The sequence below is a fragment of the Mirounga angustirostris genome, unplaced genomic scaffold, assembly GCF_029215605.1.
Source record: "Mirounga angustirostris isolate CCGP_5_RB_7025 unplaced genomic scaffold, mMirAng1.0.hap1 SCAF_1, whole genome shotgun sequence".
NCBI lineage: Eukaryota > Metazoa > Chordata > Mammalia > Carnivora > Phocidae > Mirounga > Mirounga angustirostris.
In genome coordinates, this window is record NW_026991709.1 from 149,998,676 (window position 1) to 150,023,834 (window position 25,159).

Here is a 25,159-nt window from a genome sequence, read left to right on the forward strand (position 1 = left end):
AGGTCATTCGTCCTCAGAGCACCACCCTCCCGTCACGGCACCCCCAGGAAGCCTTACCAGCACGAGGCCATCAGCCTTGGACTGCCGAGCCAAGCTCACCCCCATCCACTCATCATCCCGGTCTTCCCGGCAAGTCTTTCCGCACGGCATGCCCCGATTCTTCCCTGGATGAGAAAGAGAAAAGCCAGATGTGCTTTGAGAAACGATGTTCTGCTGGCTGCTTTTCAAAGGGTGGTCTACAGTCCAAATGCTGGTTACCTGCCAGTGAGAAAATAAGGAACTTGGAACAAAGTGAAAATCAACTCCTTCACAATGTCCTGTGGGCTGTTTAGTTGAGCCAATATTTTTTTCAGCACAGGACTTGCTCCGCAAAGGAAGCGGTGCCGAGATTTACGTTCTGAAGCTGACTCCGTAATCTGTTACGTACCAGGAATAAGCGGTTCACAAACCCGTCATTTTGAGTATCACTAAAGAACACTGCGGACACCTCTCCCGTTCAGCTAAAGGATATCAGAACAATTCTTCATTTAAAAAAATACAACTAGAAGCTCTTGTTGGGAAAGGATTTTGGAGAAAGTGAGGACCTGAAGGAATTATAATAAAATAGCTCCCACAATGTGCCAAGCACAGATCTATGTATCACCTCTCTTACTTAACCTTCTGAAGGTATCTTAGTCCTGACTTTACAGGCAAGGTAACTGAGGCCAAAGAGGCTATGGGATTTTCCCAGTAAGTCCCAACTAGTAACTGGCAGAGCTGGGCTCTGAACCCAGGCACAGTCACCCGAATCGAAAGATGATGGATCATATATTTTCCACTGGACCGAAATGAGCTTTTTAAGACCTCCATCCATCATATCTTTCCCTACTTAAAATATAAAGCCTAAGATTGATTTTAATGGCCTCCCCCTTCATGCAGAGCATAAAATCTTCACACCTTACCCCAGCCTGCTGGGGCCTGTGTGAGGCAGCCCCAGCCCACCCCGTCAACCCCCTCTGCTTCTGCTCTCCTGCTCAGCACTCCAGCTATACTCTCCTCACTCAGTACTTTAAAATGGCACATGCTTTCCTTTGCTTGGAGGTTCTGCCTCCCGTAGCTGCCCAGCTAACTACTGTGAATCTTTCCAATCATGTGTAGATCAACTAGCCACCTCCCCTCTGGTCTTCTTGCACTCAACTATTCATTTTCATGTCTCTCTGCCCACTAATTTGTAAGGCCCAGGAGGGCAAGATCTTTGCTTTGTTCACCAATAGATCTCATGCTCAGTAAGTAATAGGTACTTGACACATGATAGATGGATGGGAGGGAGGGAAGAAGGGAGGGAGAGAGGGAAGAAGGGAGGGAAGAAGGAAGGGAAGGAGGGAGGAAGGGAGGGAGGGAGGGAAGAAGGGAGGGAAGAAAGAAGGGAGGGAGGGAGGGAGGGAGGGAGAGGGGATGAATGATCAGGCCACCCTGAGAAGACAAAGAGGAAGCATGAGGGTACGGAACCCATCTCCACTTTGGCAGTGACATCCACCTACCTCGAGCCATGTCCAATTCGGTGCATCTCCGGTCGGGGTTGGTGTGGACACGGCACTTAAACACAGCCCCAGGGGACTTCACTGAAGTGCTGTACTTGGACTCCGCCTTTGGTGCACCCACAAGGACCCTGCATATCAAGAAGAAAGAACATTCTGTCACAACCCAGTACCAGGAAAGAGGAGGCTGATGGTTAAATCCTCGCCCAGCCATGGGTGGGCTGCCTGAGCACTCACTGAGAAACCACACCCCAGCATTATCCTGTGCTAGGGGGCTCAGGCAGGAGACCCTCCTGCAGTGAACCTGTCAGATTTTCTCCAGGCACATTTAAAGCTTCAGACTGACTGAGAACACATACAACCAAAGGGTTCCTATCTAGAACCTATAAAGAACTCCTATAAATCAATAAGGAAAATCCAGATAGCCAACAGAATAGTGGGCCAGACAGTTGACAAAAGAAAACCAAATGGCCAATAAACGTATGACAAGATGCTCAACAACATTAGTTATCAGAGAAATCCAAGTGAGATACCACTTCACGCCTACTAGGTTACACCAAAAAGACCGAAAACGTCAAGTGCTGGCAAGGATATGGAGGAACTGGAACCCTCATACCCTGCTGGTGGGAGTGCACACCATTACGACCACTTTAGAGAACTAGCCAACAGTTCCTAAGAAAGAGGAACAGGGGCCTACCCGAGCACCCGGCGATCCCATTTCCAGGAACATACCCCACAGAAATGCATACGTGGGTCTACCAGGAGACATGGACAAAGATGTTCACAGCTAAAAATGTCATGGCCGAACACTGGAGGAGACTCAAAGTTCCACCCGTGCTAGAACGGACAGGTAAATGGTGGCACAGAAACACAACAGCATTCTACACAGCAATGAAAATCAACGAGCACGCAACTGCGGCCACACGCCGAGTCTCACGAATACAGCACTGAGCAAAAGACATCAGGCCCGACAGGCACTCACTGTCTGATTCCATTTATCTGAAGTCCGAAGCAGCTGGAATTTAACTGGTGCTAGAGGTCATGCTCTGGGTTACCTCTCAGGAAGAGCAAGGGGGGCTTCCGGGGGTGCTTACGATATTCTATTTGCAACCTGAGTAGTGTCTACACAAATGTGATAACTTTTCTGGATGTGTGTGATACTTCAGTAAAAAAAAAAAAAAAAAAATTAATAAAAAGTAGGAAATTTAGAGATGGCATTTCTCTTCTATGTCCCCCTTCTTCCCCTTGCCCCCCACCACACACAAAGCATGTATATTTAGGGGGAAATAGGAAAGAAATAACAGGAGGGTAGAATTATAAACCATATCCTTAACCCCAACGCCAACCAGAGGTAGAAGAGTTCACATACGAACAGGGGCAAGAACGAAGCTGCGCATCCTTCATCTTGAACAGGAGGCTGCTGTGGGGATGAGCTCTCCCCCGCAGGGCCCCTCCCCACCGGAGGACAAGAGCAAGAATTTGAAGACGACAGAAGAAACACATTCGGGCTGTGTGGACACAGAACATGGGGGAAACTGGCAACAAGCTCCCCTACATTTGCACGTATTGTTCCCAGAGAGCAGTCAAGCACAGAGCTATAGCGCAGAATACTAACTGGTGCCAATCAGGCACAGTGTGTGCTGAGCAGCAAGCCATGTGGAAAAGGCCTTGTAAGGTGAGACTTTGAACAAATCTACACCTGTGTCCAAAGAGTAGCAAATTCCAAGCCACCGCTCAAGGAGAACATGAGCTTCTCCTTCTATCTGGCAACCAGGAAAGGAGATGCAATTCTCCTCGAAAGGTACTGGGCACGTTGTGAAGTATACCATCCCCCACTGGCCTTGGAATAGAATGCAAGTGGGAAAGCGGGCTAGCAGAGGTTAGAATGACCCTGGACAGCCTCCCCGGAGATGGGGAATGCTGGCCCAGGCTCCCCCCACTTTGCCCTGAAGGCCACCTTCACCTTGGGATCATGACCTTCACCCCTAACCTGGCCACAGAGCAACACTGCACCCTGGATGAAAGGAGTGGAGATCTAGAGATCAAACAACAAAAGTCTGGGACCCTCAGATGCACCCGCAGCAAAGGCTGAACAGCCATACCAATCTGGCTCAGAGACGTGGTATCCGGTTCACACGAAAGCATGTGGGTCCTATCTTAATTCCCACTGCCTCCGAGCCTGATCCCTCAACGCCCAGAACACAAAGGATTGCTGAGGACACAGGGAGCCAGGGAAATCCACCCTTACTGGAGTGTTTCTTTCCAGGTCGGTCTCGAGAGTCTGTACTTGATTCCGTGCAGGGTCTGAGACGCACAGGCTCCTATGCTTCCCGGCAGCCCCTTAGTCGCACCCCAGGAAGCTGCCCCCTCCAGGCACTTGCCCACAGCTCCCGCTCCTGAGGCCTCCCCACGGTGGGCCCCAGCTGCAGACTCTCCAGGCAGCAGCAGGGCTGGAACCCACAGCCCTCGGAAATCTGAGCAAGCACTTTCCCACACGGACCACACCAGGGTAGTCGGGCTGACTCAAATGCATGATGACACGCAAAACGCAACTCTAGTGAGAAGAAAGCCACATTAAGGGATCCATTTCGCCCCCCGCCCCCGGCTTCTGGGGCTGAGCTTCAGAGCCACCAGGGCAAGCCAAGGGTTGCTCTCAATAATGCCAGTTATGTTTTCACAGGTGAGAAGAATTAGCAGTTTGACAGGTCGAAACGGCCAAAACATCCCCGGCCTTTCCACGTGTCAGGTTGTAGGAGCTGAGGAACATAAAATGCCTCCTGTGCTCAAAAACCCCAGCGGGACGGGGCTGGGTCCCAAAGTTCCCACAAACTCCAAATTTACATTAGCACAGTGAATAAATGTCACTTGCAATTCATTTTGTAAACATTACAAAAATTAGACCAAGGGGAGAATTATTCTTGTACCAAGGAAGGGAAATGGCTGCAAGAAACAAGCCATTTCTCTATCCCAACCCCCCCGAAATAGCACTGGAACCCTGGTCATGACAGCGCCACTGGGCCAAATTCAGCGACCCAGGTTCACAGGTTATCCCGGGAAGGGACCCTGGAGGGTGGAAATCCCAGGTACTGCTTCTTCCAGCCTAGAGCTGAGACCCAGAGGGGCGAAGTTTGTATCAAAATCTCAGGTGGAAAAAGGATCCACTGAATTGTTTTTCCCTTCCAAACCCAAGGTACTCAGGGGTTCGACCAATGGCTGATCAAGCACTGATAACGATGCTCTGGGTCCAACTCTCCACCAGGTGGTCAGATGAGAAGGTTTTTCCCAAATCCTTTGTAGTGGGAAATGAAGCAAGAGATAAGGGGGTGGTGTAGACACGTATGCGCTCCCTGGGATGGCACGGTGTAGCACGAGCTTGTATCTCTGTGTTTACAGAACACTGTGGCTTCCTCCGCAGCCCGGCGCTCTTCTTTACCTAGGCTGCCGGCCAGCAAGACTGCTGCCGCAAGCCAGCCGATGAGCCCATCTCTTCTGAAGTTAGTTCAGCTGGCTCTCCGCCAGGCTGATCCCAAGAGACGGAGAGCATGCAACCGCCCAGAGTTCAGGACAAACTACCACAAAGATGCCATCTGCCTTTTCTCTCATTATTCTCTGAGTTATAAAGAGACAGCCTGGCCACTTCAAAGATTCCCCCAAATCTTCCCTGGCACTCCTGACAAGACACTGAGAAGTTTCCTTCCTTTGTACAGTTACCATATGGAAGGGCCCGAGTGGCCCCACCAGCAGGCTCCCATCAATAAATCATCAGGCTGATTTGCACCTTTGTGGGCTACTTCAAGTGTGGTCCTCAGACCAGCAGCCTGGAGAACACCTGGGAACTTGATGGAAATGCAGAATCTCAGATGCTAAATCAGAACGTGCATCTTAACCAGCTCTCTGGCTGATGTACCGTCTAAGAGGCACGATATAACCACCTCCGCCAATTACAAATCATCGTGTTCCATTTAGAGCCAGTGTGAACAGATGAATCGAGAAGTGAGACTCTCCTCCTGTCCTAGCCCCAGTTAAAATGCACTCAAACTGCAAAGACATTTTCGGGTCCTCTCATTAATTCACAACTCTAGCTTTCTAATTACAAGGACAACCAGAGGGTATCGGGCACTTGGAGTGGGCACGTGCTGGGCAAGGCTCCTTAAAGGCAGAATTGCATTTAATCTTCAGAGCAATCCTGTGGAAGGCACGATTATCCCCATTTTACAGAAGGAGAAACAGGTGGCCAAAGGTAGTCATGGGACATGCCCAAGCCCACAAAGCACAGCGAGGTGCCACATGGCAACACGCACCCCGGCAGTCACGTGCAGTGCCAACCCCACTATTCTGCCCACCCCACAGCAGCCAGAGAGCAGGAAACGGGAGCCAACAAGTGCGGAGCGACCAGCCCCCTGCTGCCAGCCACCACATGTGATTTTGCATGCAAAAGCCCTCATGAGGCTCTGCGGGTGGCTCCCGGGTTAGAACTTCGACTGGGAATGTCTGTCTTGACCAAGGACTGGGCTTTAGAATAGAAAGAAGCCCTTTACCCTTCTGCATCAGGCTATCGATCAACTTCTTGCTTTTCTAAAATGTGTACATTGCCCAGAGCTCTCACACCTGTCTGGAGATGGGGGCCCATCTGTTCATCTGCCGGCACCAGTTATGCTCCCGGGTGGTCTGATCTCTTGCTCAAGGTAAGCCTGTTGGGCAGCTTCTCATGTGCATTTTACTCAGAGGTGGTGGGTTACACCACTGGTAAGCAGCAGAGCTCAGATTGAAACCCTGGGCATCCATGTCCAAGGGCGTCCTCCTTCCCGTCCTCCAAACTCCCTCCTCTTGTGGCAGTTTAAACACCCTCTATTTTTCCGACACGGCCTCCTCCTCAGTGGTCAAGCTGGCTACAAAGACTCCACTTCCGCCACCACCCATCTGCTCTGAACCCAACCCCCCCATCAGGAGAGCAAACAGCAGGTAAATGCCCTGGCTAGTGGGTGACAGAAAAGGCCCAAGCTGCCTCCCCGGGGAAGGCTCCTGCCCTACCCACAAATACCACAGCCATGGTTCCTGAGGGCGAAATTACAGTGCGATAGAGGACAGCAACTGGGCATTGAAAACCTTACATGCATTAGGCTTACTTTCATGCATTTGACCCCAACACCAAAGCTTCCCCAGGGACCCACGTGTCAGTGACGTGAGTGGAATCTAATCATTGTGTGTCCCACCGCACTGCCCAGAAACCCCAGGAATCACTCCGCCTCCCTCACTGGGCAAAAAATAGCCAAGACTTGAACAGAGAGAAGGCTGGTTGGTGCCAGGGAGCCACTTCTGACTGCACGGAACCCTCCATTCCCAGAGAGGAGAGACTCTCCAGGGCCAATGCTTGCCACCTGGAGCTGGTGAACCTGAAAGGACTCAGAAGCTCCTCTTTTTACAGTTGGGGAAACTGAGGCTCTGACTCAAGCCAGGGGATGCTAACTGTGTTTAGGGGTTTTAAACTAATAGTTCTGCTTGAATTCTAAGCTTTGAGGGCCAGTTACTCAGGGGGGTAACATGTAAGAAGCACGGGGCTAACACAGGGTTCAAGTTCTGCTACAACCACTGACAAGAAACTTATCTGAGGTCACATAGCTTAACTATTCTGGGCCTCAGGTTTCTTCCTCTGTAAAATAGGAAGAATTAAAATGTACCTAGTAAGGGTTCTTGCAAGGTTTAAGATAGTGTTTATAAAGTACCCAGGACGGTGCTTGGTACAAAGTTGGTGCTCAATGAAAGGTGAGAATGTTAGTCAGTAGGCCAAACACCCTAGCACCCAAATCACTCCAGCTCCCCCTCTTGGCAGCACTCCCGGGAGCTCCTTGGAATCAGGAATTTATTCAGACCCTCAGCTGAGCTCATAGAAATCCAGGAATGGCTAGGACACTCTCACCACTAGCAGCAGACTGCAAAAGTAGCCATGATTCTCCACCCTTCCTGTATCCATGTCCTTCTCCATGGGGCTTTGCAACTTCTTCCACCAGGAGGTACAGTCTATTTCCACCCTCCAACACCTTGAAAGTGGGCAGGCCCTGTAACTTGCGTTGGCCAACCGAATGTGACAGAGGGGGCATGGTTTGGCTTCCCAGCTTTGGCTTCAAGAGACCATGCATCCTTCTGATTGCTCTCTTGGCACCCTGCCCAGCCAGCACGAGTACAAGGCCATGCTGCTGGGGGACGAAAGCCACATGGAGATGAGCCATCCCAACGGAAGCCATCCTAGACCAGCCGGCCAGCGAGCCCACCCAGAAGCTGACAGCAGACACATGCATGAGCCCAGCTGAGAGAAGAACCATCCAGCTGAACTCAGTCTAAGCTGCCGACTACAGATTCATGAGCTAAGAAATGGCAATTGGTTTAGGCCACCGAGGCTTAGGGCAGTGTGACGCAGCAACACTGTGGGAATAGAAAACAGATCATCAAGATAGGACAGGCCCCTTCTGAAGGGAACTGGCCTGTGGCACCTCTGCTGCCCCTCAACTGCTCCTGAGTTCAGCCCACTGACCTAGCTCTGCAGCCGAGAACTGCTATGACTGGTTCTCCAGCTCCCTGGTCTCCTTTCCTCCCCCCAAAGGAATCTTACTGCCAACCAGGACCACAAACTTTTACTGACGGCCCTGATATGGGAAAGGCAGGGTGGGGTGACAGAAACAGCCCTGAAGAATGCACCGCCACCTCCTCTCCAGCTCCGTGAGCTCGGGCAAGTCCCCTGGCCACTCAGGACCTCCCTCATCCTTACAAGATGATACAAATGCACAGTCCCCTTCCCAGAACAGCAGGGAGGCACAAAAAGGAATGGCGAATGGCAAAGTGTTGGGGGGGTGGCACATCCAGGACAGCCCGACTTTTGAGAACAGGTAGGAGTTTTCATCTGCCAAGGCCAAGAGCAGACAAATGCTCTCAAAAGAAGCATCGGGGCACTTTTTCTTCCTCCTTAGGAAATGAATACCTTGGACAGGGGCTTGATGGGAGAGGGGACAGCAGCAAGGGTGACCCTGAGAATGGCCAGACAAGCATTAAGTCAAGTCCATCGGGGTTCAAATCGCAACTCTGCAATCTACTTGCTGGGTAACCTCGGGTTTGGCTTCTGCGGCTCACAGTAGCCCCACTGCCTCAGAGTGAGCAGGAGCATAGCACCTCTGGCACAGAGAAAGTACTCAATACTGGCAATAATATTTTTATCCTGGGAACTTTAGCTTGGAGCAAAGAAAGGGCGGGAGAGGGGTACAATCCAAATGCTGAGTCAGAGAATGAAACAGGTGACTTCCATGCCCAAATGAGACAGAGCAGCTGCTCACGCAGGGTCCCCCTCCTTGGAGAGGCCTCAGCCTGCTGGAGGCTCTGTCAGGGACTGAAGTGTCCTCAGAGGCGGCTGCCCTGGCCAGGGCCTCGGGTCGGGTCTTGGCAGATGCACCAAGAAGCAGCAGCTGGAGAAGGAAGCGTGGTAGAAGGGCCAATGTTCTCCTTGTCCCCCCCCCCCACCTTCCCCAGAGCATCGAGTAAATGCTAAAATCCAAGAGCGGCAAGCTACAGACCTCTGGGAGTTTTGAGTAAAAGCCATGGGGTCCTCCTGGTGTTTTCTTGTGATAATTTTCTTCTCCAAGCACAGGTCAACACTTTTACCTTTATTCTTTTGGGCTAAAATTCTCACCACCACCCCCAACTGTAGAACTACAGACTTACCTCTCAGACTTGTGTGGAGCCCAGAATGGGGGCCAGAGCTCCCCACAACAGGGGCAGCCTCCCACCTGCTGAGAGAAGAAAGGAGCGTGCAAAGCTCTGGGATATACAATCCCACAGGTCTCCAATTAAAGGAGCCATCTCAGAGCCTTTCTAGAAGCAGGTAGGATGTAAATGAATACACAAAATTGCAGATTTATGTAGAGCATGACCAAAATTTTAGAGACTGCACATAACGAGTGCATCTTACACAGGACTATCTTGTTCATTTCTGTATTGAGTATGGACACTCTGATTCTGATAAATGAATAAAGGCGTCAACAAATGTACTGAAAGCACTCTTTCAGCATCTCAAGTCAGGATGAAGATGATCATTAGTTCCCAAGGCCAGGCCACAGTAACAATAAAAAGAACTCCTGGTATTTATCCAGGGTTTCCTACGTGCTGGAGGTAGTGTTCCAGGCTTTGCAGACATCACCCCATTTAAGGCAAGAATGCAATGAGGGAGAAATTATTATTCCTCTTTTCCAGAGAACTGAACAAGACTCAAACAGCTGAAGGGACTGAAGGCCCCCCAAATGTCCCTGAGGCTGAAACAGCTAAATAGGGGCGGGGCTGACCTCGAAGCCCACCCTCGTCACTGCCATGCACTTGTGGCACTCTCGGCAGCCCCCCTTTTAAGGCATAGGAACCACAGGTTTGGTTGTTGCTGGGAAACCAGGGGCCACAATGAAGGCAGAGCCAGGAAGAACCCTACTCCCTGTGTCTGGACCATCCACTCCCTAGGACCCATCACGGTGGGTAAGAGGTGCAGGTGCACATTTTGGAACAGGCTGCACAATGCCGGTTTTGCTCTAGGCTTTGTACACATCACAGCATTGGAACACCGGCCGGTCAGGACAGGGCAGGAGGGGTCACCTGGGCTTCGACACACCAAGGGATGCGTGGACATGGACAAAGATGGTTTTGTGTTTTTTAGTTTCAGGTTTTGGGGGACACAAAGCATCCTCTCTCACACATTGGCCACTGGTGCAGAAAGGCTGACTGGGCGGGTTTCTTTAATAAAGTTACAAATCCAAGGGTGAGTCCTGAACATTGGGTGCCACAGCTACCTTCCCCGTCCCCTCTCCAAACAGAGCTGCTTCTTAAATGGGGATAAAGAGATGGTAACAAAAGCAGCCCAGGGAGGTTAGGATGGATATATAGAATATTCCAGAATGTGCTATCTTTCCTAGGACACTTTTTTTTTTTTAAGATTTTTTATTTATTTATTTGACAGAGAGAGACACAGCGAGAGAGGGAACACAAGCAGGGGGAGTGGGAGAGGGAGAAGCAGGCTCCCCGCAGAGCAGGGAGCCCGATGCGGGGCTGGATCCCAGGACCCTGGGATCATGACCTGAGCCGAAGGCAGACGCTTAACGACTGAGCCACCCAGGCGCCCCTCCTAGGACACTTCTATCTTACCCTCACACAGATGTGGTGTGACAGCAGGCCCTACAAATGTCCCTGGCAGAATCCCTGGGTCCCTGTTTACTCGGTGATCAAGCATCTCTGGAAAGCAGAACCCCAGTTTCCCCCCACAGGGGGCCAGTAGGTCCTGAATGAGTAATGAGTCCCCCACAGGGAAGCTACCACTAAAATAATTCCAAAACTTTCCCAGCACAGCCAGGCAGGACAGAACCTCATGAGACAGACGCCTGGATGCCTTGAAGCCCCAAGTTCAGACTCCTGACTCTGTGAGCGGCAAAGACACACACCCCAGCTCTGCCACTTTGGCCATGTGACCTGGGCAAGCAAGGCCCCTGTGGGTCAGTGTTCCCCTTTGCGAATGGGGCTAGAGGGACAACCAGCTGAGACCAAAGAACATTAAATGAGCTGATGCATCTAAAGCATGTAGAACAGTACTCTACACATGCTAAGTACTCAACGGGCCTGGCTGCCGCCACCATGTTGCCTCAGCTGTGAACTGAAACTCACAACAGAAGACCTTTCTGCTCTCCCACAGAGCAGAAACTGGGACCCAGTGAGCCTGGGTTTCAAAGACTCTAGATTTTTCCCAATCTTGGATTCACTCTCACTTTCTAAGGCTCCCTCAAAAAAAAAAAAAGGTCATGATAAAACACTTTCTTCTGCTTTGGTTGGTCACCAATCCACTTGGCTTAATGGTTTGTGGTTCACAAGGTACCAGGAATGAGGGGCTACTGCTCCCTCTGGTCAGGAGCTCATCAGCTGCCCGATGCTTCAAGGTAAGGGGGGGCTCTCTCCCTCCTCCAGCCTTCACCTGCGACATCCCTGAAATCAGGAAGAGGCACCCTGGGAGTCAGCCGGCAGCTAGAATGCTCTGGAGTCTGCTTTAGGTCAGAATCCTAATGTTCCCCATGCTGACCCAGTGTAATAAGCAAAGGCACAGATAATCCCCATCCAGGACGGCTGGCCGAGGAGCACATCTCATACCTTCCTAACAGCAACTCACAAATGATGGGCTCCGTGGCAGCCGTGGAGGCGTGCATCCCCTGCGTCACCTCATGTCGTTCAGCTGCAAGGGGGCGGTCAGCTGACAGTCCCCAGCGGCAGCCCCTTCAGGATGGCCACAGCAATCAAGCTGAGGCCATGTTCCTCCCAGGCAGGCCCAGCCAATGACCGATTATGATCTTGGTGGGGGGAGGGGGGTTCCCTGTCGAGTTGATAGACACCCTAATCAGATCTACAGCACAGTCTGAGGCTGTCCCTAGCCAGTCCTGCTCCCTGCCCCCATTCTTTCATAGCCCCTACCCGCCCCCCGAAGGGGGGCATACTCCTATCTCTGCCTGAGCATCCGCTCCCAGAGGACACCCACGGATGCAAGCCCCCAGTCAATGTGCACTGATCGCCCAGACTGGGGCAGGCTTTGGACAAGGTAACTAAGCTTCAGTTCTCTGACTGGCAAACTGCAAATCACTCACCAGCTTGTCCCGAAGATTCAACTAAAGACTAGGATGCCTGTGAAAGCCTTTGACCTCTTATAGATAGATGCCCAGCAAATACTCTCTGATGGGATTATCAATTTTTATTTCTTAAAGTTAGAGCCTACTCCCTTGATTTCTGAGAACACAGTGGCTGCTTTTAATACATGTGAAAACAACATTTTCCCTAGACAAATCACAGTAAGAGTTATCAGAAAAAGACCATTTCCGGACCAGCAGCAAGTCCATGGGGAGTCAGAGTTGGCTGGGGCCCAGCTCTTCACACCCTCACACCCAGAGCTGTTAGTGACTGGCTGAGAAGAATAGTCTTCTTGCCCCAGAAGTTTCTCCCCCGGGCAAGACAGCTGCCTCTGCCCCCGCCAGGTTTCAGCACTAGCTCAGGAAACAGCACCCTTGCCAGATTCTCCAGCTCCTCAGGGAAAAACCTTGGAGACCCCAAGAGACACTCTCTGGGACCCCTTAGAACTCGGGCCTCACACACACGCCATGCCTCCCTGAGAGCTTACTGCAGGGCAGTAAGAACCAGGAATAAGGTCTGAAAATGCGACTTCCAGAAAATCCAGATGGGGAGGGGAGCCACACTCCTACCCAAGGGCCTGGCATGGGCCAGAACTCCGCAAAGACATGCCCCGCGCAGGTCAGGAGAGCGGTCACTGCCATTTCTGGATGTCTCCTCACAAAAACGGGTAGTGGGGGACAGCAGGGACCATGATCCCAGGGTCCCCCCCCTCTAGAGGTTTTACCTTCACGGACGTCTCCCCGCTCTGCCCCTCTGAACAATCAGTGCCTGCCCAAGCACAAGCCTCTCCCCCATCAGAGCCCACAGCTTAGATTTTGCCCGGGACACCATCCTTTCACTTATCGGATGGCAGGTGACGTTTCCGTTCCCGAATCCCTCCACCTTAGCAGAGCAGGCACTCCGGTGTCTGACAAGGGAAAAGGCAAAGAAGTCAGCCCCCCTGGCTGTCCACTATTAATCCTGAGCTCGCTTTAAGTACCCCCACTTGTTTTGATACACAAATATGCCAAGGGTTGATTTTTCCTTTTTCTTCAATCCTCATCTGATCTTTGTCTAGCCCTTTAAGATTTAATTCATCGCTCTAAACCGGCCCTCTCCAACACTCTCCGTGGTAAGTGTTCTGTGTACGGTCCCATACAACAGCCACTGGCCACATGTGGATGGTGAGCACTTGAAATGTGGCTAGTATGACTGAGAAACGGAATTCTTGATTTTATTTGGTTGTAATTAATTTGTATTTAAATAGCCATCCGTCTGGCTAATGGCAACGGCGTTGGCAGTGCGGAACTGTCTAGCTTGTTCTCTTAATTCTCAACCTTAATGCAAATGGAGAACGTTATGTTCTCCTTGGCTCTGAATTACCTCCTATTCCTCACTGAACGATGCTCTGACAGCCTTAACAAAGCAGAAAGCAGGCACGTCTTCCATTTCCGAGCACTTGCTCTGTGCCTGAGCACAGCCGTCTTGATGTGTCCCGGGAGATGGGGCAGGAAGCACGTCGCCAGAAAGGAAGCCAATGCACCCAATCACCTCGGACTCCAGGGCGTCTGGGGCAGAGAGGAAGGACGGGAGGGGAGGGGTGTGAAAGAAACCCGCTTTGGGGGCTGGACGCCAGCCGGGCTGCATTTATTTATATCACAGGGTGTTACAGTTGTCTGCCCTGCAGCTGAAGAACCGGTACACGTCTAAGGAAAGGGGACAGAAATCAGCTTTGTCCATGTTCCCTGGCACCTACTGCTGTTGCTCAAAGGGTGCAAGACGACCCGGGGGCAGGGGTGGCGGAGAGAGGTACAGGAGAGGAAGCTAGCTCTGGCAGGCAGACACCCTCTGAGTGCTGTCGGAAAAGAGGAAACTGAGTCATGTGCATGTTTGTATCCAAACAGAGACAAATGACATCTGTAACACTGTCCAGGATATTCTGGTCCACCTGGCCATGGGGACAACTCACACTGCCTACAGCAAGAGAGGGACCAGGTTCTGGGTCTGGGCTCTTGCTCTTGATGCGACAGGACTGCAAAAGCTGTGTTCAAGCCTCAGGGTTTAGAAAAGCAAGGTCACCCCCAGCTCTTGCAGGGATCTAGGACTTTCTGACCCGTGACAATTTTGGCTTAAAAAAAAGAACTGACAGGTATGCTCGGTTATGGGATTTGAGAACAAATCCTAGCTCTCCTGGCAGAGCACACACACGTGCTTTGTGATGTGTATCTGGGGTCCGTCCGCCTTAATGCCACCGACCCTCGGTGGCAGAGCCCACAATGACCCTGGTGCTTGGGCTCTATCCCCGCCCCCTCTAGCACATTCTTCTTGCTCCTTACCATATCTACAACAAATCCTTCTACCTGTAAAAAGGTGTTTAATTAGCAGGCTGCCAACTTACTAAACCACTAATGCTGAATTAAGAAGCTAAAGAGTAATTTCCTAAGAAAGACACCAGATACAAGGTTAAATTAGCATTTTCCTTCTTTTCAAAGTTTCAATGTATTACTTTTCCTTTTCATGTCTATCACTTACTTCCCACACCCATTTTGACTATTTGTGATCTTTTTAAGTTCCCCTCATGTAGATGGCTAAGCTCCTCTCCTGCACTGGATCAGTCCTTTAGCAAATCATTCCAAAACTCCAGGGCCTGAATCAATGCATTTCTCTAAAGTACACACTTTAACTTCACTGGCACTTTAAAAATGCATAGAAAACGCCTCAAAATCTCCCTCTCTGACCCAGCAATTCTAAGCCCAGGAATTTACTCGAAGGAAATAATTAAGGATGTCCGCAAGGCATTAGTTACAAGGATGTTTACCCCTGCTGTTGCTTATAATCATGAATAATTGGAAACAACGTACATGTCCCTCAAAGCGGTGCTAAAAGATCCAGGGCCCTGGGACTGCCTGATAGGAAGAGACCATCAGTCGCTAAGTCAATCAACCAACCCCAGAGCTAAAAGTTAAGATAGAGACATAGGGTCGATCCAGATTCCCCTGAGCCTGAATCTTGTAAATTTAGGGTGACTACCTTTAAGAAAATACAAAATTAGGACTATAAAATTAGGCACAGGGTCTTCTTGCTAGGGGACCATGTGAGTTAGGGGCCTTTGGTGGAAGTTTCATTAGCTCCGTGGTAAGTCTAGTCTTGAGAAAGAAAAGAGAAAGGAGGGGAGGCTGGAAGTCTACTGCTTCAAGAGCCACAGCTGACAAAGTCTGTGCAGCATCATCAGCTGAGAATAATGTTCAAGGTCTAAGACAAAGAATATTTGGGGGAAGGGAGAGGAGAGAAAAGGATAAGGAGGAAAATATTTGGAAAAAGCCCCAGAAGCACAGATATCAGGGACGTAGCAAAAACTATGAAAAATTAACACAATGTGGGGCAAAAAAAGAAAAAGGAAATGTGCTTTAAAAAGATTTCCGTCAAGATTAGTCAGTACCTGGAAAACTATAGGGACAATCCCCCCAGTGGGTAGAGCAGCACGCTCATATGCTCATATCGGGCACAGACAGGGTACTTTTGAGACCAGCAGCCTGGCTATTGATGGGTTCCTTAGGACCCCGGAAATATCTGCCCCACATCTTCACTGGCACCAAGGCCACGCATCGGCATTACCTTCCAGTTGCACACCCCCCCTCTGCCGTATACCCTGGGTGCCAAGTTGAAGGCCAGTCTGTCATTTCCTACAATCGCCGAGTCTATTCCAATCACACAGTTTTTCCTCATCTCCTTTTTGAAGCAAAGCAGGTTCAACTTTTTTCCCATGTCAGACTCGCTCTTGCCTCTCCCCTCCCCCCCCCCACCGTTGTTCCCCACCTAGGGCAGCTTTGACCTGTGGCCGGTCCAAATCCAGGTGATCAGGTCTTGGCCCTTCTCCCCTGAGCTGAGCCATCAAAGAGCCCAGAGGCGCACAAGCCTGTGCAGTTACAGATCCCACACAGTGTCCCAACTCCACTGCCTACCCTTTTCTCTAGAGTCCCCTGCCCAGAGAAGCCCTTCTATTCCTCACCACTCTCCCCACACACTTTGTGCCAAGGTCACAGTCCAGGAGCCCAGCGGGGGCTTCTGGGATGCGTTCTCCAACTGCTCCTGCTGCATTCTCTACCAAATCCAAAGCCCGCTGAGCGTGTAGGACGTGGAAAAGGTGTTCAGCCTGCTTTGCTTTAAAAAAGGGATTTGGCAATGCAGAAAAATACAGTCTGGCCTTAAACTCAGCAACTGGGGTAAATGGTAGGGAAGGAGATGTGGAACTGGACAGGGGCTACACAGGACTTGGTTGTCTTGAAGGCAGTTCTCCTCAAAAACATGATTGTTAACGGGCTGGCCGGTCACAGAGTCCCATCTCCCCCCCCTCCCCACCCCCTTCCAGAAATGCCTCAGGACAGATCTTCAAACCCACTCTTCGGTCAGCCTCTGTCCGCTTCAGAGCAGAGACTGTCCCTCAGAGCCGCATGCTGAGAGCACACATTACTGACCTCGCCTTCCTAACCTGCATCCCCTAAGGATACTCACACTGGTGACCACACAATAAAACCAACTCCAGACTAGTTGTCACCCAGGGGCCCACTGGGCCATGACCTTGAATAGGGGAACTGTCCATGGCCTAACGCTCTGATGAAGAGGTGACCCTCGTGTGCTGTGGGATTCCCAATTGTCCAGGGAAAGGGTCAAAGAAGGACCAACCCCATCTCAAAGCTTCTCCTCAGGGGCTAAGCACTCAAGCACTGTACCTCTTAGCCGATGGCACTTATGGGGAGCGCTCCCACCCTTTGGGACTCTCAGGGAGCAACCAGACTCCTTGACCTCTACAGAACCACATCCCTCTCCTAAAACTTCAGGTGCTTGTCTCCGGGTCAGAGGACCCATGTGAAATGAGGCCCAGGCTGCCCCAGAGGTCACCCACCAGCCTTATCACTCAGGGTCCTGGACCATCCTCCTTTCCAGCATCCTGGACCCTCTCTGCTCACTTCCTCAGAAGGTCTAGTAAGGAAGGAGGGGGCCTCTGGACCGCAGTGTGCCCCGAAGGAGGGAGCCTCTGGACAGTAATGTGCCCCTCGGGCTGCCAGACACTCACCTCTGGGGAGCCCCACTCCTCCCCTACACACACAGCCTGTCCCCTGACGTCCCGGGGTCACTGCACTTCCTCGGCGCCACGCACCAGAGTGGCTTGAAGCCGGGGAGCGCTGGGTGGGGTGTCACCAAGAGCTCCCCGACACCGAGGAGTCTGCATCTCGAGTGCCCGGTCTCTTTGGGCCCTGGGGCATTCGGCGGAGGCCCCTCGGGGGCAGAGGAGCCAAGTTTCTTAGCGACCGAGAGAGCTAAGGCTCGTCGGGCTGGGAGGCCGAGGGGACCGCTCTCGGGGCTCTCCCCCCGCACGCCGGGCTGGCACCTCGGGGAAGCGCCGGCCCGGCCGCCTCCAACCCCAGGCGCCCACCGCAACGTCGGCGGGACGAGAGACCGGCGGCCGGCGTCCTGCCCGCCTGTCGTCTGCGGCTGAGCTGCGCGTCGCCGAGACCTTGCAATCTCCCCCTCGGGACGGCGGCGTGGAGGCGGCCGGAAAAGGCAGCGGCGGCGGGCGGGGGGCCGAGGCGCGGGCAGGGGCGGCGGCCCGGCCGGGGTCGCGGGGGCGCGGGGCCACTCACCAGCGCGTGTTGTCGTGGAAGTGCTCCAGCACCGCGTAGCCGAAGAAGGAACCGGCGGGCCCCTGGAAGCGCACGGGGCGCTGCGGATCGAGGTTGTAGGCGCCCGCGGGGGTCCCCGCGGCCACCAGCGCTAGGAGCAGCGCGCGGAGCCCCCCGGCGCCCCTCCGCGCCGCCGGGCCGCCCATCCCCAGCCGGCCGCCGCCCTCCGCTGTGCCCCGCGAGCAGGGCGCCGAGCGCGCGGGCGCCGGGGCCGCGGGGTCCGCCGACGGCCGGGAGGCTCCCGGAGGCGGGAGCTCTGCGCTCCGACGCTGGCGGGAAGCGGCGCCGGCCCGGGGGCGGTAGGCCGAGCGGGCGCCGAAAGCGAGCGCAGGGGCGGCCCGGAGCGGGCGGCGTCCTCAGTCCGGCCGAGAGGTCTGCGCGCTCGGAGCGAGCGGTCCCGGGCCGGGCGGTGCTGGACTGCGGAGAGGCGCGCCCGCGGGGTGGGCGGCCCAGAGGCGAGCGGTGGGACGGCGCGCCGGCGCCCTCTGCCGGCCGCGAGCCCGCACCCGGGACGGCGCCAGCGGCCGGATGGAGTGGGCGACCCGCCCGGGGGCCCAGGGCTGCAGCACCTCCCACCGAGCCCTGGGCCCCCAGGCCGGGACAGGCTTCCCTAATCCTCCCCGCAGCTGCGTGCTCGCCCGCCCTGCGGGGGTCGCGGGGTATCCCGTTCCCTCTTGGTCTCACACCCACACCAAGGACCAAAGGAAGCCGGGTTAAGGATTGCGTTTATATTCTAGCTCTGCCCATCTGCTGCCCCTTGCCCGTGCTGTGAGACAACGCAGGGGAGAAGAAGCGCTCAACCAATGCCACCTGAGGTTGTTACTAACAACCAGATCCACGCGGGAGTGAACCGAGCACCCTTCCCTATTCCGCTCACCTGGTCTCCTACACCGTTGATCCCTTAGTGTGGTCTCTGCACCAGCAGCATCCACATCACCTGGGAACCCGTAAGAAATGCACACCAATCGGTTCCACTCCAGACCTGATGAATCAGAAGCTCTGAGGGTTGGGGTCCAGCTGGACATGGGGAGACGGGTGTAATTGTGATAAAATACACATAATATAAAACTTACCATCTTTAAGTGTACAGTTTAGTGGTATTAAGTACATTTGCATTGTTGTGCAGCCACCACCACCCATCTCTAGAACTTTTCTGTCTTGCAAAACCGAACTCTATATCCATTAAACAATAACTCCCCATTCCTCCCCTCCCCCAGTCCTTGACAACCACCATTCTACTTTCTATGAATTGGACTACTCTAAGTACTCCGTGAGTGGAATCATATGTGTCTGACTTATTCCACTTAGCGTAATATCCTCAAGGTTCATTTATGTTGTAAAAGGTATCAGTACTTCCTTCCTTTTTAAGGCTGAATAATACTGTGTATATATATATGTTTTCTTTATCTATTGATCCCTTGATGGACACTTGGGTTGGTTTCACCTTTTGGCTACTGTGAATAGGTGAATAATACTGCTATGGATGTATGAGTACAGTTATCTTTTGGAGATAACTGCCTTCAGGTGTTTAGAGTATATGCCCCAAAGTAGGATTCCTGGACATGTGGTAGTTCTGTGTTTAATTTTTTTGAGGAACCGCCATAATGTTTTCCACAATAGCTGCATCATTTTACATCCCACAAACAGTGCACAAAAGTCTAACTTCCTTACATGCTTTTAACACTTGTTATTTTCTGGGTGTTTTTTTGTTTTTTGTGGGGTTTTTTTGAGAGATATATATGTAGTAACCATTATAATGGGTGGTATCTCACTGTGGCTTTGATTTGCATTTCCCTAATGATTAGTGATGTTGAGCACATTGGCCATTTGTGCATCTTATGAAGAAATGTCTGTTCAAGTCCTTTGCCCATTTAGCAAAGGACTGTATTTAACAATCTGATTCTGATGCATGCTAAAGTTAGAGAATCATACCACATCAATACTATATCAATATTGACACACCTTTATTTTCCTCAAGCAACTATACCCTGCAAGCCATTAGAAGCAGAACCTACTATCTAGTTGTTGCATGAACCCATGTTCCAAAACCAGCCCTAAGTTACAATACAGGCTCCCCAGGGAAAACAAAGTGAGAGCTCTGCCTCCTTAACCATCTGCTCCCAGCTGCTTACACACATATCAGAATAGACCTATGGTCCCAAGGGCCCCAATTATTATATAATAAGTATAATATTATAGAACTATAATTATATAATTATTACAGAACTGTAAGATCTGTCGTGATGTCCCCATTTTCATGCCTGTTACAGGTAACTTGTGTTTTTATCTGTCTTGGTAGGAGTTACCAATTTTTTTAAAAGATTTAATTTATTTATTTGAGAGAGAGAAAGAGAGAGTGCATGCACACACGAGAGAGATCATGAGCAACAGAGAGGGGCAGAAGGAGAGGGAGAAGCAGACTCCCTGCTGAGCAAGGAGCCTGATGTGGGACTCTATCCCAGGATGCTGGGATCACGACCTAAGGCAGATGCTTAACTGACTGAGCCACTCATGACCTGAGCCAAAATCAAAAGTTGGACACTTAACCGACTGAGCCACCCAGATGCCCCCAGAATATTTTCTAATTGCAGTTGAGTTCTCCTTGGTCCATGGAAAATGTATTCCTTAATTTCCAAGTTGTGGGAGATTTTCTATCTTTTTGTTATTGATTTCTTTTTTATTTTTCAAAGATTTATTTATTTATTTATTTATTTATTTATTTATTTATTTGAGAGAGAGCGTGTGCATGTGGGGGTGGGGGAGACAGGGAGAGGGAGAGAATCTCAAGCAGACTCCCCATTAAGCGAGGAGCCCCACTCAGGACTCAATCCCACAACCCTGAAATCATGACCTGAGCCAAAATCATGAGTCAGGCACTTAACTGACTGAGCCACCCAGGCACCCCTTGTTACTGATTTCTTAATTCCATTATGGTCATAGTACATACTCCGTATGTTTTCAATCCTTTGAAATTCATTGAGATATGATTTATGACCCAGCATGCGGTCAATTTTGGTGAATTTTTCATGTGCATTTGAAAAAAAAAATGTAGGGGCACCTGGCTGGCTCAGTGGAGCATGAGACTCTTGCTCTCAGAGTTGTTAGATCGAGTCCCATATTGGGTATGGAGATTACTTAAAAATAAAGTCTTAAAAAAAAGAATGTAGAACACATTGTTAGAACTATCATTCTATATATGTCAATTAGGTCATGTTTATGAATCATGTGGCTCAAAATTTATACATCCTTATTGATATTTTGTTTGCTTATCCTATAAGTGACTCAAGGAGATAAATTAAAATTTCCACCTACAATGGTGAATTTGACTATTTCTAATTTAGTTCGGTCTTAGTTTTTTCTCACATAACTTAGGGCTCGTTTTAGATACAAATTTAAGATTCATACTGAATTGGCTCTTTTATTGCCAATGAAGTTTGACCACACTATTGTGGTTTCCCTACCTGTGCTCTCTTCTTTTTACCTTTCCACAACAGAAACTAGAAAATGGTTTGAAACCTCCTGTTGCCTCCCCACTCCTACAGGTTGGAGCCAGAGCTCCTTAGCAAGACTGAAAGCAGGGTACGGGGTCTCTACCCTTATTTCCAGCCCCATCCTGTGCCGCCTTTCTGCCTCACTGCCATGAACCTTCCAAAGCATTGACACTCAACTTCTGTCTGTTCCCTAAACGCATCCAGCAGGGGTTTTCAGACATCTGTGCCTTCTCCAAGGTTGTACTTTCTTCCTGAAATGTCCCACCCTCTTATCCAAATGGCAAAATCTCACCTATCCTAATATTCTGGCCCAGCCTCACCCTTTATGTGACACTCCCTCTGCCCCTTTCTCCTCTGAGCTCCTACAGCAGTGTTCACATGCCTGTATCTCAACACTTATATTTTAATCACATTCCTTCTAGAATGTAAGATTCTCTACATAAAAAAAGAATATCTTAATTATCTTTGTATCCTCAAGGCCCAGCTCAGTGCCAGAAATAGGCAGATGCTTAAACATTGTTGAAAGAATGAACTGCTTGAAGAAAAGCAAGCTGAGTAAAAAGAGTAAGCCCTAAGTTGGGACACTTGGATGGCTCAGTCAGTTGAGCATCGACTCTTGATTTCAGCTCAGGTCATGATCTCAGCGTCCTGAGATCAAATCCCCGTCAAGCCCTGCATTGAACTTCATGCTCTAGGGAGTCTGCTTCTCTCACTCTCCCTCTCTCTGTGCCCCTCCCTCCACTCTAACGTACTCTCTCTTTCTCGAATAAATAAATAAAATCTTTAAGATAAATAGATAAAACCCTTTGGAAGAGACTCTGAAGGAGAGTTTTAACTTTCTCTGAGTTTTGGTTGTGAGGGTAAAAAATGATCCATTCTACTTTCAGGAAAGAAAACCCAAGTTTCCATTGATTGCTAGTAAGTTTCCAGTATCTATACTTCCCATTTTCCTAACTTACAGAGCTTGGAATTATTAGAGCATTAATGTATCTACCTTAAAAAAATAAGTAAATGAAACTATGTTTCCCAATCTCTCTTGCAGAAGGGGAAGCCATGTAACAGCATCTGGCCAATGAGATATAAATGTACACTGTGGGGGGTGGGGCTTCTGGAAAGGTTTTTTAAAGGGGAGCCAACTCAGATGGCCTGTGGCTTTCGCCCTATGTCCTCCCCTCTCTTGCCTGCATCACAGACAGAGGTCATGGCTGGAGATGCAGAGGCCATCTTGAGAGCTACCTCAAAGTGAAGACCAGATCACAGAGACCTCAGTGCCAGCATCCTCCAGCTGCCGCCCTTGACCTGGGCTGCCTTCCTCAGGACTTCTTATTATATAAGAAAAATTAAACACCAATTCATAGGAGCTACTGCTTTTGAGGATTTGGTTATTTGTAGCTAACTCAACACTAGAATGAACAGTTCCCAGAACAGATGCCCCTAACCTAGGGTCCACACAGCTCTACAGGTAGCTTCAGAGGTTCTGAGAGCCCTGTGGTTGGCAGAATGCCCCCCCAAATATGTTCACATCTTTATCCCCGGAAGGTGTGAATATGTTACCTCATGTGGCAAAGGGGACTTTGCAGATATGCTTACAATTAAGGACTTGAGATAGCAAGATTTTCCTGGATCATCTGCAAGGGCCCGATCTAATCATTTGAACCCTTCTAAGTAGAGAACCTTTCCTGGCAGTCAGATAAAAAGATGTGACCATTCAAGTAGGGGCAGGGGCATGCTATATTACTGGCTTTGAAGATGGAGGCAGGGTTGCACGAACCAAGAAATGTGAGCTGGAAGCTGGAAATGGTGAAAACAAATTGTTCCCCAGAGCACACAGAAAGAAGTGCAGCCCAGCAACACCTCAAAGATAGTCTGGTGAGACCTGTGTCAGATTTAGGACCTCAGAACTGTAAGATAGTAATTGTGTTGTTTTAAGCCACTGAGTTTATGCTACTTTGTTACAGCAGCAATAGAAAACTAATACACCCCCTAAAATTGTATGCAAAAGGGTATGTGTGGGTGTGTGGAGTTGTGTGTTGGTATGTGTGTTTCTCAGGGAAAGATTCATAGATTTCAACAAATTCCTAAAAGGGAAGGTAGTTTAAACTTCCATTTATAAAATTAATCCTGGGGATGTCATGGACAGCATAGTGACTGTAGTTCCTAATACTGTATTGAGTAAGGGACAGCAGGGGCTAGGTAGGGAGAGATAGGTAGGGAACTACGTGACTAGACTCACATGGGGGCTAGTGGGGGCTACGTCATCAGGCTCATCAAAAATCCCAGAAATGCTGAGGTGTAAGGAAACCAGAGATAAGAGAACAAACCAGACCACCCTGCCCTGGGCATTAGAAGTAGGGTCTTTTTATGGCAGTCACATGGTGACCAACAAAGAATGACCAGACCCCAAAGAAGAAGTGAGCCATCAAAGATGTTATCACCAGTCCTTACTCAAACCAAGATGTCACAAGAGTGATAAGGCCACAAGCTCCCTGGGTCAGTTCTAAGTAAAAAGACTGTGGGTGGAGGCCCACACTAGCAACCCATTTGGGACCCCTCTCACTCTTGAGAGCTTTTTCTGTATTCTTGCTTAATGAAATTCTGTCACCTTTCTCACTCTCCTTTGTCCATGAGATTCATTCTTCAACTCTGTGAGATAAGAACCTGGCTCTCCTGCTTCAGTATTGTATATTTGAAAGCTGCTAAGAGGGTAAATCTTCAAAGTTCTAATCACAACAAAAAATATCTGTAACGCTGTGTCAATGTTAACTAGACTTATTGTGGTGATCATTTCACAATATATACAAATACTGAATCATTATGTGATATACCTGAAGCTAATATAATGTCAATTATACTTCAATTTAAAAGAAAGGCACAGCAGTTGTGGTTTTTTAAGATTTTATTTATTTGAGAGAAGAGAGAAAGAGAGCATGAGTTGGGGGAGAGGGGCTGAGGGACAGAGAGAAGCTGAGCAGGGAGCATGACACGGGGTGCATTCCAGGACCCCAAGATCATGACCTGAGCCGAAGGCAGATGCTTAATTGACTGAACCACCCAGTTGCCCCCAAGGTAGTTTTTTTTTTTTTTTAAGATTTTATTTATTTATTTGAGAGAGAGAGAATGAGAGACAGAGAGCATGAGAGGGAGGAGGATCAGAGGGAGAAGCAGACTCCCTGCCGAGCAGGGAGCCCAATACGGGACTCGATCCAGGGACTCCAGGATCATGACCTGAGCTGAAGGCAGTCGCTTAACCAACTGAGCCACCCAGGCGCCCACCCCCAAGGTAGTTTTTAGAAGGTTAGAAACCGCTGATCTAAACCACACTGATTTCAACCTCTATAAACTAAATTTTAAAAGTGATAACAGGGGAAAATTGTAGCAGTAGTCATCAACAAAACACCACCTCCCAAACCTGGCTGTACATCAGACCCCCAAGCAACCATTGAAAAAGGCAGATTTACAAACACCCCTGAGTCAGGTCTAGAGGTGAGGCCCAGGAATCTGCATTTCAAATACCTCTCAGAAAATTCACCAAGTAGCAGGTTTGAGAAGCAAGGTGTACAAGGGACTCAGAGTTCTGCATTGTATTCCTGAACATGTGACACCACTATATGACAGGAAAAACATAGAATTTGGCTTCACATGTAGAGGATTTAAATCTCAGGTCTGACCAACTGTAATACTGGTATGTCAATGAAACAGGGAAACTAATAAATGAATAACCTCTGGATGAGCTTCTTGGGACATTATTGTCTAACTCTAAAAGTCTAAACATTTGTTATTCATATAATCTGACATCAAGAGTCAG

General features: G+C 50.0%; 1 protein-coding gene across 3 annotated transcripts in view; it reads right to left on the bottom strand.

Annotated features, from left to right (window-relative positions):
• ITGA9 (integrin subunit alpha 9) overlaps window positions 1-18,265 on the bottom strand; it is a 344,586-nt gene extending 326,321 nt beyond the window's left edge. For 2 of the 3 annotated variants that reach the window (XM_045904051.3, XM_054504511.2), the window contains exons 1-3: window positions 17,825-18,265; window positions 1,521-1,648; window positions 58-164 (exon numbers count right to left, since the gene is read on the bottom strand). In XM_045904051.3, coding sequence (XP_045760007.1) covers window positions 58-164; window positions 1,521-1,648; window positions 17,825-18,009 — 420 coding nt within the window. In that variant the 5' untranslated portion in view covers window positions 18,010-18,265. The remainder of the gene's footprint in view (window positions 1-57; window positions 165-1,520; window positions 1,649-17,824) is intronic. The other variant, XM_045904049.3, reaches the window with a different exon arrangement.
• Window positions 18,266-25,159: the final 6,894 nt, after the last annotated feature.